This window comes from Pseudopipra pipra, chromosome 2, assembly GCF_036250125.1.
Source record: "Pseudopipra pipra isolate bDixPip1 chromosome 2, bDixPip1.hap1, whole genome shotgun sequence".
Lineage (NCBI taxonomy): Eukaryota > Metazoa > Chordata > Aves > Passeriformes > Pipridae > Pseudopipra > Pseudopipra pipra.
The window spans coordinates 112,817,898-112,831,910 of record NC_087550.1 but is presented as its reverse complement, the minus strand read 5'-3'; the positions used below and the strand labels follow the sequence as shown (position 1 = coordinate 112,831,910).

General features: G+C 39.9%; 1 protein-coding gene across 1 annotated transcript in view; it reads left to right on the top strand.

Moving 5' to 3' along the window:
• Positions 1-14,013, top strand: part of EFHC2 (EF-hand domain containing 2) — a 59,101-nt gene that overhangs the window by 21,226 nt on the left and 23,862 nt on the right. Inside the window, exons 4-8 of the mRNA XM_064646922.1 lie at positions 638-861; positions 3,872-4,126; positions 5,671-5,781; positions 6,109-6,247; positions 13,267-13,432. Of these exons, the coding sequence (XP_064502992.1) occupies positions 638-861; positions 3,872-4,126; positions 5,671-5,781; positions 6,109-6,247; positions 13,267-13,432 (895 nt within the window). The remainder of the gene's footprint in view (positions 1-637; positions 862-3,871; positions 4,127-5,670; positions 5,782-6,108; positions 6,248-13,266; positions 13,433-14,013) is intronic.

Below are 14,013 nucleotides of genomic sequence, written 5' to 3'. Positions count from 1 at the left end.
TAGCCCTGTTGTCTCCACTTCCCATGTGCTCCTTGGGGAAGCTCAGTTGAATGTTCTCCATGCTTGATAGGTCACACTTTTTCCTTGCTAGGGCAGTTTTTCCTCTAACCTTAGCTCTGTGTGGCTCTCCTCATCCTGCAGAGTGTACAGACAAATCTTGTCCCTCCCAGACACCCTCACCACATTTTATGCACAATTTTTTATGTGTTCTTTTTTTAAAGAAAAATTAACGAGACTAACAAGTACTGGAGACTGCTCTTGCTTTTCTGAAAACATGAAGAAGACATTTCTTTTCATAATGAAGAAAAATACTTTTAAAATTACAAACCTGTTAACTTTGCATCAACAAATGGAAATTTACTTCAGTGGTTTCCTGCTTGTCTCAGAAGGTGGCAATTTTCTGTATTACCTTCAGTCAAATACTGGAACTTGAGGTTCCAGAAGACAATCAGTGTATCGTTGTTAATAAAAGGATCCTCTTACCTAATAATTCTTTTGCTAAATGAAGGACAATTTTGTTTGTCCCTCATGGCTTTATCTGTTTAGGCCCTATCAGCATAGAAAATTAACAAGTGTGGGGAGGGATCCTTAGAGCAAATAATATTTACTGTATGAATTTATCCTAATTGTTTCACAGGAACTATTCTTCGACGGCATCGAATTCCACTTCCACCTCCTCATGAAGATCAGTTCTATACTATACTTCATTTCAATATCAACATAGAAGTAAACTTTTATTCCAGAATATTTAAGATTGTAGATTGTGACCTGTATACCAAAAATTTCCTGAAGAAGATGGGAGTGAGAGTAAATCCTCCTGGAACTCGACCACATGATCCATACATCACACAGCGACAACAGGTCAGATGAGGCAGTAGCAGTGAAAACTTGATATTATTAATATGCATTATATAAATTCTTTCTTTAAAAACATATAGGAAGTAGTTATTTCAAAATAATAAATCCCAAGACAAAACTTGCTTTTAAAAATTCTGGTATATGGCTCATTGTACTGTATAATTAAATATAACCAGTTTTCTCCTGATGTGTTCACACACCTTTTAAAACAGAACAAAATTAATAGGGAAAAATAAAATAAACCTTTCAGTATTGGAAGGAAAAGAAGAAAAAAAGTGTATCTATTCCATGTTCTACTTACGGATTTGCTTGAGTTAATTTAATGATAATAAACACTTTTAAAGTGTTTAAAGGAAGACATAATTGGAATTGTGGTTCAAGCACCCCCATGGCTTCCTGCAGACTCCTTTGTTCTATTCATATGTCACCTTTCATCTCTACCCCACACGTTTTTAACAGCTCTTTGCATGTTTAGGGCAAATTTTTCTGCCATACAGAACCCAGAGCCCTGCAGTTTTAAGACTTGTGAGGTTTTACTTGAAGGTAGTTCCCTCTTTTATAAGTATATGGGAACACATACACACACATACACACCTGCTCCAAAAATCGCACTCACAGCTCCTACATGCTTTGTGGATTCTCCTTTGCAGGATTTGGGGTCCCTTTTTTTCCCTGTGAATAGTAGTGGGAGTGTTGTTTTCTGCAGGTAATAGTGACAGTTTCTTTCAGTTCTGTTTTTGTTGATTAATATGAGTGCAGATGGCACTTGACCCGACTCTGTTAGGACAGTTGGCCCATGATATACAGCCTGTTGTGACAGATCCAGCCTGGCCCTCTGAAAACAGCAAATACTCCTGTGTCTGTTGCATTCAACTTAATGCTCATATTGAGGAAACTGCTGCAGGTCTCAGCAGCAAAAATATAAGGTAACTATGGCTGAGATGTGTAGGACAATTTCCATGTCTCTGAGGCTTTTCAGGCCAACACATTGGTTTATCTTTATTCATGCTGCCAGCCTTTTTGCAGCATTTGTAATACATCTCCTGGTTGTGGTGACTCAAACTGGCCATGGGTTACTTTTCTCTTGCTCAGGCATTGTAGGTAACAGCTGTGAATATTGACATGTGCTGAGTTGTCTTGGTATTGTCAGACTGTGTCAACATTATATATGATACTGCATAACTTGCTTAGATTTAATTTTTTTTAAGCAACAAGCAAACCAGTCAAGTATTGTGGATATTTGTGCCTAAAAAGAATGGAGAGGGGAATAAGATTTGAGAAATAAGAGCATCAGAAGACAAAAAGTTACTAAAATCTATGTCTTCATGTTCTCAGTTGTTGAGGAATTACAGAAAAGTTATCTAGCGAATTCTGGCTGCCTTATGCTCTCACTTTCCTGTGCCTAATCTGTGGAAGGCAAATTTTTTTTGATTGCCCTGGACTGCTTTGAGTAAAATTAAATTGGTTTGCACCAAACTCCTGATAGGTGGCCAGAAAACAAATGTACGAAGGAAAGTAAGGAACGCGATGGGGTAGAAAATGACACCAATGAAAAGAGTAGCAAAGTACTTAGATTCATATTGCACAGAATCACAGAATCATTTAGGTTGGAAAAGACCTCTAAGATCAGCTAGTCCAACCTTTGAACAATCACCACCTTGTCAACTAGGCCAGAGCACTAAGTACCACCTCCAGTAGTTTCTTGAACATCTCCAGGGATGGCGACTCCACCGCCTCCCTGGGCAGCCCCTTCCAATGCCTGACAACCCTTTCTGTGAAGAAATTCCTTCCATATTTTTGGAGATGGTATCCCATAGATGATGATGTTATCTGTCTCTGTGGCCGTGTTTGGTTGCTCATTGCATCTTCAAGGTTCAAAAAAGAACAATAAAAAGGTAATAACTGAGCTGTAGCATATATGGCTGAAATGGAGAGTGCTGCAGATCACCAGGGATATTGGGAGGCAAAACTTGGTTCTGCTCTCCTTATTTTAAGATTTGATGCTCTGAAAGAATGGACTTTCTCCCTCTCAGATTTTTAAGGCCAGAAGATGTATTAGTGGATAAACAGAAATTTAGACAATGACATAAATTGCCAAGTCAACAGTTCTTTCTGTGATTCTATGATTCAATGGTTCAAACAGTTCAGCTTACAGTGTCCCATCAGTGTCTGTCACTATTCTTCTTTGGAAGCAATTTTGTAGATTTTTTTTTAGATTAGAAGGGTTGTATTGCCCCTTTTAATGCCTTTTGGACAGGATGGATTTTGACTTAGGAAAAACACCATGTTCAGGTCATCATTTATATGTGTGAACCAACAGTATATAAATGCAGTCCTTGGATTGGTTCATCATCCTGGGATCCAGTTTAATGCAGTGATGCTGGTTTTGCAGCAACCATGACTGTAGGTAGCACCTTGTCATAGGTCACATCAGCTGGAATGTTACTTTTTTGGGGGACTTGCTGTTCCCTTTCAGACCAATGGATGTGTATTGAGAGGAGAACATACACACCCAGTACCTACCAGCTATAGAACAGGAATCAAAAGTTAATAAGCCATGTTTTGAAGTTGAAAGACAAAAAAATACCAAAGGGAAAAGAAAGAATCAATTCTTTATGCCACATTATCTGTGAGAAATAATTTTTAAGGAAGTAAATCAGGAAGGGTGATGCTATTTGGAGTTGTAGTCATCTGATTACCATGGGCAATTTGCTGAAAATCTGAAATGTACTATAAATAATTTGACAGTTCTCTGATCTGAAGGACCTTATTGCAAGAAAAACAAGGATTAAAACCAATCTAGAATTGTTTTCATATATTTTCAGAGGGCACAGTGACCCTGAAAATACTTCTTTGGTAATGGCATAAACAGTGTTTCATGTACTGTAATTGTGTGGTGTCATTTGAAAACCCTAAACCCCTGTTTTAAGGTTGGGCAGTACCATGCAGTTGTGATCCTGTTTTTAAGAGCAAATAATTAAAAATATGTTTCTCTTAATTTCTCCTTTCTCAGAGGATTCTGGAGAGTACAAATCCAGTGCGCCCTTACGAGCGCTTTGACACTTTGAAACAATTTCTGGAGTATGATGGAAAAGTTTTAGGTTTTACCTGTGCCTGGAATGACCCAGAATGTCTGAATTATGGCCCACGAGAACTTGTTCTTCGTTATTATTTGGCTGATGATACAATTGATATAAGAGAAGTTTTACCAGTAAACTCAGGCCGGGATGTAGTTCCATATTTCCTCAAAAGAGATAAGCTTCCAAAGGTGAGGAATGAAAATTTCAGCGTCATTCAAGTTCTTCCACTAGTTAAGAAATATTGAATGCCTTGTTTTGAAAATCCTGTACTAGAATTGCAATGATATATAGAAAGTGTTTGCAGAGTATTAATCTTAATTGCATGATTTAGGTTTTGCACATGTATTCATGTAGTAACTTTGTAAGTGATGGAAAAATGGCTCAAGGCTTGTCATGTTTAAACTAAGACAGAGATGACCTATGATTTTCTTTCTCCTATATTAGTGTATTGAGGTAAATCTATTAATAAAGCTCTGCAGTAATGGAAGTCCAGAAAAATAATTAATATTGATAAGCTCGTGTGAAACTAAGGGGAATTCAAATTTGATCCATGACTTATATTTGCAACCTTTGGAAAAGTCAGTTTTAGTATTCCATAGGAATACTACTTTGTAGGAAATGTAATGCAATTTCTTAAAATTGAATTTCTAGATTTGGGACCTTAAGCAAAGCTAGTTAAAATCAATAGGAATCCATCAATAAGCTTTGTCGGGCATTAAGCAGGTGCTTATATGAGAAATCTTCAAAGGGTTTGAGTCTTCTCTAACCTGTTATGATTATAAAATTAATGAGCTGGATACGGTTCTGTGTCACTTCAGACAGACCCTGATGACAGAATAACATCAGCCAACTGATGGAGTAAAATACTGGGAATCTTTTCCTCCTTTCCTTCTAGCACTGATAATCTAGTTGTGATGCCAGAGATGTACATGAGATTTTACAGTAAAAACCTAAAAGCAAAATATTACACTTTTCTCACCCTTGTGCATCCTGTATTCTGATAAGCTGATTTATCAGTGGCTCTATGTTATCAGACCCCTTCTACCATTGAAGTGCATGTTGCAATTTTAAAGGCTGACTTCTTCCTCTGGAAACTTTGAGAAAGGCAGCAGAGGACATCAGTCAAAAGTTGGGGTGTCAGGGAAGGTGGTAAGACAAAATAACTCATTTTGATTCCCCTGAACCAGCAGTTAATTCATAATTAAAAAATTGTAACATATTAAGTTTGATATTACTGGGATAAATTACTATTGTAATTTTGAAACTCACAACAGAAACAAATATACTAACAATTTTGCCAGCAGAATCAAGCTGACTTGAAGATCCTATGTGTGTGCAGTGGTTCAGACCAACCCTGAATGGTTCTTTGCATGTTTTTGTAATTATTACCAATCAAAAAAATAGCCTTTAGACCAGATGTTGACAATGATGTGGTGCTTCAGGTGTGTTGACCTTTGCTTTCTGTTTGCTTTCAAGAAAAAATAAGGAGACTTTACCCTTTGATGCACAGTAAGATTCTGGATGCTGCTTCTGAAATATGTACTGGCTTTTGACATACACACTGGCTTTTAGGTTTGGTGGTGTAATCTTACCTTAGAATTTACTAAAAATTCTCCCAGGAAAATACTACAATAACAGCCAGTCTGTAACAAACTTGCTAATTCTAAGGTACCAGAATTCTCTTTCTTCACTCTTAACTGAATTTCTGAAGAGTTGGTCCCTTCTCTTGCAGGATGCTCCCACTGAGATGTTACAGCCGGGCACAATCACCAATTACACTCTTCTCAATGTGTTGGGAAAGTCAGAAAGAAACAAAGGCTACTACATTCGGGACACTCTGCAGGTCAGATATCATTGAATGCCTCCAGCTGTTGAATATCTTCATAGTAGTTTTTGTAATTTCTGTGATTGTTATCCTCTGCAACAGAGGGTTATTTATAGAATTGTGCTGCCACTGGAGAATAGCTGAAACGAGACCTACTCAGGTTTACTGTGTGTAAATCACCCGTTTGTAAAAATGAAGTAGCTTAACATGGGGTGAAATATACTTGCAAATGGACTTTGCAGGTTATGTGTTAAATCACACTCACTAAATGACCTGGGTTTTAAGGAAGGTTATGGGATTCTGGGATTTATGGAGCTGCTGTATGAACGTTCCCTCTTTTATTAGACAGGAGCGGTGCGTCAGGAATTTTACAAAGACTGCGACTTGAAAATAGGGGCAGTAATTAATGTTTGGGGAAGGAAGATGGTAATCTGTGATTGTGATGAGTTCACTAAAGAATATTACAGGAAAAAGTACGGAACTGGTAAGCAGTGATAATTATCCTTTCCTTATGAGCATTTTTATACTCCTGAGTTTGACAGAGCTGTCTTCAAATTTTATTACTGACAAAACATGCTCATTAAAACCTTTTGCAATAACAATCTGTTGTAGGCCATTTGCAGCAAAGCAGTAATTTTGCAGGTGATCCAGAAGAGCTTTCTTATATGTTACTCCATTGAAAACTAACACATAGTGCACATGTTCTTTTCCTAACTGCCTCTGTCTTAAAAGGACAACGACAAAATAGTCATATGGATAGACTGCCATTTCTTCTTCTCTCCTTCCCCCTCCCATTCCCATAGCTGTATTTGCAGTCAGAAAATAATAAAGAGCATGTAGTGAGGGGGTAAGTAGAATGAGCTCAATTATTACCCATCTTACTATGTTTCATTTTATATGGATGTCAGAATCCTCACATAATAAGATTTTCTGACATGACAGTACTAGTCTATCACATTATTGGTTTTTTTTACAATGCAGTTTTGTGTATTCTGGACCATTAGGGTATGTATCCTGTGAAGTTTCAGCACTAAATTCTGGAAACATTTAGCAACTATGTCCATAATGGAAAAGCATTTTGGAAATGAATAGTGGTTTTCATTTATCTGTTTTTGAATGTCCTCAGTCAGACTTGCTAATGGTTCCATCATGGACATCTTCCTGCAAAAATGACTTCATTATTTTCTGGCAGTTTATTCATTCAATAAATGTAACTAAGCATCTAACTGTTCAGAGATGATTGGAAGAATTCTATGGCCTTTCTCTGATATTGTGAAACAAAATATCTGAGCAGGCTATTTCTTTTACCTTAACTTGTGATTGGAGAGAGTGTGTGGATCAGAGCCTGTCTGCTGTACTGGGAGAATTAAATGATATAGCACTGCCATTCAAATACTAAATTTTTTATTTGGGAAAACATCTCATTAGGATTTTTTAATAATACCTTTGCGTGTTTGTACCAAAATAAACCTGTTCTTGCACTAGCCAGTGTGTGAGGAAGCCGTGTTCAATAACCACAGTATTATCTATAAGAATCTGTAATAATAGGAGTCTTAACTCCAGAGATGCAAAATAGGGGCTTCTTCCCTGAGAAGCAATATCCTCTATCTTAGCAAAATATCCTGGAACAGTGAATGGGGATTTATTTCTCAGGGCAGGCAATAACTGAAATGCAGCTGACCATCCTGCACCAAATATGCAGTGCAACCAAGTGTTAAACAAATGCAAAGTCCCTTCCCCTCATCTAATGCTGGCTCAGTAATTACTGGTGATGTCTCTGGATGTTAAAATGGACCAAAAGTAGAATCAGGGAAGGTTTTAGCTTAGAAGAAGGTTTTGAGAGAGAATGAGTGAGTGTTCACCTTTTACTCTTGGTGAGCAACTCATTTTGTTTGTGTCTGGTGGACATGCAAGGTACTCTCAGTGGGCTCAGTCCCACAAAGTGCTCGACATTCCGCCCCGATCCAATTAAACCCTGAAACGTACTTAATTGCAGTTCAAGTCCAGGGAGACCATTTACTTGAGTAAGCAAGCGGATAAATTAGTTCTTACATCAAGGCACAGTACTCAGCACCTCATGGCATCAATCCAGATGTTTTGTTATTGTGTTTTCACTCCCCTTCAATTCACACTCTTCTGCCAAAGCCATTAAAGAGGCCGACGTTTATTTTTGAGTCTGCAGTTTCAGCGTAAGTTGCTTGCCCATGGAATTTGCCCTTTAGGAGAATTAAGAGTAGTTTAGATTTTCTCTTAAAGATCATGATTATGATATCCTATAATATCTCCAGTGTGAACTTCTTACCTCAGTTGTGAAACAGACTTTCAATAAAAACAGGTTTCAACTGTTTGCTATACATGTCCTCTTATGTATGGAGCCCATCATGGTAACAATGCCATCCCTCCATGTTTCTGCCACCTCTTATATTGTTCAAGTCTGGTGGCGTTTCTCTCATCTGTTCTTGGCTGTAATGCTCAGAGGTGTCTCTCCTCTTCCTCTGAAAGTAGAATTTCTTGTCTGTTTTAATATACTTGTGAAAAGCAGAGTTTTTCCATGGATAAACATAGCTAATGCCCTTCAATAGCAAGCTAATGACATCACTGTAACTTAGAAGTGCTATGAATGCAAGAGAAATGCATTAATGAGCAATATTACCTGTCCAGACTTGCTAGTGCAGCCTCAGAGGAGGAGAAAAATATTCTATAGCCATGTAGGTGTTGTGGTCACCCTGCTGAAATGGGAAAGAGACTGATGTGCAGTGGGAGGAAGTTGATACTTGTCCTTCTCACTTAATACAGTATCTTAGCACAGAGTTGAGTATAAAGTGTTCTTTCTTAAATAACAGATTACTCCTGAAGGAACAAAACCAGTAAAATCTGGTTTCCTACTGATTTTTCTTTGCTGTGCTGGCACCTCCCAAGCCTTTGTGTTCTGCCTTTCCACGGCACCCTTGCAATCCCTCTCCTGTCCCAGCTCTCCTCGCCCTCCCACCCCCTCATTTCTCAGGCTCCTCTCTGACCCGCTGCCTGGGCAGAGCAGTGTGTGGGGTGATGGGCTGGACAGTCCATGTGTGCTGTTGGCCCGGCAGCTGCTGCTGGATAACAGCTGACTCCTTCTTTCCCCTCAGCGGGGGCATTAAAGCCTGCTGCCAGTTTTCACTAGACTCGTCAGAGGTCAGTGTCTCTGCTGTCCAACCCCTCCACTACATGTGGTGGAGACTGAGCAGCAGCTTCTTAATTTTCTTGTGTGCCTTTGGATGCCTTTTTTCCCTCAGGTAACTGTAATAGTCGTGAAGTAAGACTCTGTAAATGGAGATTTACTTTGAATCAGGATAAACACTGTCATGTTTCAGCTGCATGGAGTTCTGTGAGCAGTAAATTTTCTTTAATCCTGCACATAAAAGTTGTGAAGATGGTTTTATTGCCTTCTTATTTTACTTCTTACCTCAGTTGTGAAACAGACTTTCAATAAAAACAGGTTTCAACTGTTTATTATACACGTCCTCCTATGTATAATGAACAGCATGGTAGCAATGCCATCAATCCATGTTATCACCACCTCTTATATTGTCCAAGTCTAGTGGGATTTCTCTCTCCTCTTCTTGGCTCAGAGGTGTCTACTCTTCTCTGAAAGGAGAATTTCTTGCCTGCTTGCTGTATACTGATATTCAGTATGGTTATCACTGTAATCCAAAGTATGTAGCACTTGACTCTTCCTTGAAATATGGTCTTATCTAGCACATGAGGGTTTTCCTCCAGTTCTTTGATGAGGGCAGAAGGTAATCTTGCAATGTATACCAAAATCTTACAGTGTATATTGAAACTGAAAACTGACAAGCTCATTTGAGCTGGTTTAATGCTGCCTCTTCAGCAACAAATTCTTCTTGAGGAATTTAGTTTTTCTAACTAAGAAGGCTTTGCTATCTGCAAATTTTTTATATGCTAAAGATGTGGCTGAAGTTGTTTTGTTTCTTGCAGCTCCCAGTGCTTGTTCAAATCTCACTCAGGTTTTGATGTCGTGAGAAAGCTACAAGTATGTGGTACATGTTTGATATATGAGGTGAAATAAACCCCTGTGTACTGCAGTAAGAAAGAGTGAAACTGTCCATGGGAAAAATACCTGTGCTGTTCTTCCTGGAAGTAGAAATTTGTAATTCTGGACTTTCAATTTACTCTCTCTCTCCCCACTGTAAATTCACACTGAAAATGTTGCAACCTGGAAGAAGAGAGCATTGATTCCTTTTCCAGATTGGACATAGGTAATTTTCTTAAGCAGCAGTGATTGCCTTTGAGAGGAATGCATTTTGTGTGTAAGCGCCTGTCTCATTCTGCCCTAATCCTGTGTGGCAGAGCAAAGATGAAATGAGTTTTGAGCTCAGGTAGGTGGCTGTTCACAAGTTGCAGAAATGAGGTTTTGTCTGGTTTTGTGAACTGTATTTCTCCATGGCACTTTCTTTCTGAATTTCTTCACTCACAGGAGAGAATCTGAATACATAATCCTCTAAAATCCTGGAAAATATAGGTGGCACAAGGCTGGATATTTGCACTGTTCTCCTTAGTGAATCTAGACAGATGGGGATTGGTCTCTTCTCCCAGGTAACAAGCAACAGGACAAGATGAAACGACCTCGAGTTACACCAAGGGAGTTTACACTGGACATTAGGAAAAACTTCTTGACTGAAAGGTTTGTCAAGCACTGGAACAGTGCCCAGGGAAGTGATGGAGTCACCATCTCTGAAGTGTTCAAAAAACATGTGGCACTTAGGGACATGGTTTTGTGGTGGACCTTAACAGTTGGACTTGATGATCTCAGAGGTCTTTTCCAAAGTAATGATTCTATGAATGAAGCCAAGTCATTTTACTTCATGTAAAGGGACAGGATGGGAACCAAAGGGCTGAACTTCTCTTTGGACTTCGTGTCCTGCACGCTTTCGTTGCGAGGGATTTAACATACCCTCGGGGGGCAACACACTATTCCTCCTAATTTGTAGTTTCTTTCTAGTTTATAAATCTAATTTTCATCCACATGTGCTAAAGTACATAAAAAGGGAAATGCTTTAGCGTTCCTTAATGAATGCCTTATGCACGAGTGTGAATGTGCAGACACTGTGACGGGCACGGAAACACAGGAGCTTCTTGTCCTCTGCGTCCAGGGTGCTCCGAGCACTTCTGGCAGGACCTGCGGCAACCGAGGAAAGAGAAGGGGCTCGTGTCTGGTAAAATACGCTGCTACTTGTTGCGTAATTAAAAAATTAACGCTCGCGTTGATCAGCGGCATCAAAGGCGCTCGTCACGCCGCCGTCCTGCCGCGCTGCCACTTGATGGTGCTGCGGGAGCGCGGGAGCCGCCGCCCTTCCCGGTGCCGCTTTTCCCGGCGATGGAATGGACTTTTTTTTGCACGTGGGCTTGTGTTTTTATGGAGAAAAATCCTAGCGTGATTCTGCAGAACCCCTTTTTGACTGATTTAGGTGAAAGTATCAACCTTATGAGTCAGACCATGTTCTTCTAAGAGCCAAAGGCCAATGGAGATCTCGTATTTTCAAGTTAAAGAAAAACTCCGACATCTGAACACTTGCTTTATTTTTCAACTCACACTGCTGCAAGTCAGATCTTAAGTGTTGTGCTTTGATCTTCTAATATAGCAATGTTTAAAACATTTTAATCACAAACCAGTGTTCCAAGTGACAGTGATTTTGTCATCCTCCTCTATTTACACTAAAACCCATGTTACAAGTTTAGGTTATTCATCTCTCCTCTGTTCTGGATAGAAAAGTTAAGTTTTAAAGAAAAAAAGCCTTTATTTCATGGGATCTGCTATTATGCACTGGTCACTTAAATCACTCTTTGCCTCCTGGGCTGTGGTTTGTGATCCATCTTCTTCCAGTTTGTCTCATGTGTTTGTCTTTTACTTACTAGCCCAACCAGCTCTCTCTCTCCAGCCCACCCCGGTGTGAGCTGATGCTGTTCCACGTGGACAGTTCCGTGCCAGTTGGCTCTGACCCTCTTATTGCACCTGTGCTGGTGCAGAAAGGGCTCTGATGGTTGTGGGGGGCAGCAGGCTGGGCTTGAGGCCACAGCAAAGAGGGCCAGCTGGAACCTGGGCTGCCCAGAAATCGAGGAAAGTGCTTATTCCTGTCTGCTCCATGCTCGTGAGACCTAATCAAGGTACTGTGTCCCATTTTGGGTCTGCCATGCCAGGAAAGACAGAGATCAGCCAGGGTAAGTTCAAGGCAGGCCCCAGGACAGTCAGGGCTGAGCAACACTTGGGGAGTTGCCCAGGAAGGGCCCTGAGTGGCCACTTGTGCCCGCCCCTGTGGAGGTGCTGAGACCAAGCAGCCTGGCCCTTCTCAGGGGTACATGGCAGGAGGCACCAGACAACAGGAGTAAGTGGAAACAAGAGTGTCAGAGCTGGATATCAGGAAAAACTTTATTCACTGGGGCAGGCTGTGCAGGCTCTGCCCTGGGAGGTTTTGAGCCCCAACTGGACACAGCCCTGGGCAGCCTGGTCTGACCTGGGGCTGACCCTGTGCTGAGCAGGTGACCACACTAGAGACCTCCCAACATGACTGACCCTGTGTTCCCATGGCTGAGGTCTTCATTTTCCTCAGGTCTGCCCATTTACTTTTTCCCATATACAAGTTACTTTTTTTCCATTTTTCATTAACCTCATTTAAGCAGCAGACTGTGTTGCTGTTCAGTTTTATGTGAACCGCACTGGAAGCTGGGAGCTGTCCTGCCTTGGAAGGGCAGTGCCAGGGTGCAACAAGGGGCCAAATGGTACAACAAGATTTTCACCAACAGAGGAATAAGGAGGGTCAAGAAAGCAGTGCTTTTAGGAGCAACTTTTATGGGAATTGAGTGCAGGTTCCTGACCAGACACACCTCTGCTGAGTCAGGAGAGCTCCTGCTGTGTATCTGGGATTGTCATTGATCACTGCAGGGAAAGATTTGAGACTGGGAAAATGAGGAAAAACAAAGCTTCCAAAACTCTGGATATAATGAGATGTGCACTGAAGCTATTGGCTTCAATGTACCAAAGACTTCTTATATATGTATGCTTTAAATAATGAATAAAATTTCATTTATTCATGTATTTATTTTCCTCTGGCTGAAAGCACAGGGCAGGAAACTCATAAGCCAATTATTTACTTAATCATGTTGTCTCAAAGGATAAAACTGAAGAATTAATTTAGAATTTTTAATTTACTATTTTATCCCATTTTGAAACTATATTTGTCTTTCTTTTTGTCTGTGTATCTTAATGATATTTTTCAAACATTTTAAGATTATAGATGAAATCCTGAAACCCTTGAAGAAACAGTAATTTTGCTGTCAGCTCAATGGAGTCTTTTTCTACCCTGTAACAGTAGGAGGGATCCTGGTTTGACTTTGATCAGTGCTCTGTTACACAAATAGGCTAATAAGTATTTAGATTGGAAGTTTAAATGCTTAGTAGAATGGCTTCATCACATCAGGAATAAATAAGTCTTGCTGTCTTTGTTGTAGTGGATTTCACCCCAGTTCAGTTTAAGACTCCACCACCTCCAGAACCAGAAAAACCTGTTCCCCCTTATAATGGATTTGGTTCCGAAGAGGATTCTCTGAACTCCTGTAAGAAGCTGCTTCCCCAGGCTCCCCTAAAAGATTACAGGAAATTCCTGCTTAAAGACAGGTATTTTGTGTGAAAAATAATTTCAACTTTTTAAATTGTGTATTTTTGTAAAGGAGATAAATGCTATGTAGGGATGTAATTTTTTTTCAGCAAAATATGCAACTCATCAGGCTTTTAAGGGACAAGTGCATGAGGACTGGGTTAGCGATGTGGTACTTCAATTTGCTGCAAACTCTGCAAAATTTCTCTTTGGAGAAGGCAAATATTCTGACCTTCTTATCCCCTACCTTCTTTACTCTGCTGTCTTCAGAGGGGGTTTGATGGAGGTCTTAGTCCAGGTATTAATCAGGAATTTTGTGTGATCCAGCAGTCCAACACAGATTTGGTTTTGTGATTGAGTTTCTGATACTTTTTTTGGCTGCTGAATTTACGGTAACACTTTTAATGCTGTAACCCTTTACTTTTCATTATGAAATGGTTTGTCAGGCAGCCCTTGTTGAAGCCTAACAAAAAGAGCAAAGTCTTGTGCTAAAGATTCACCTGTATAACCCCTGTAAAAGAGGAAAGCTGTTAGAAAAGGCTTGGGAATATATTTATACAGGTACTGCGAATTATTTAAAACCCAGTCACTTAACAAATAT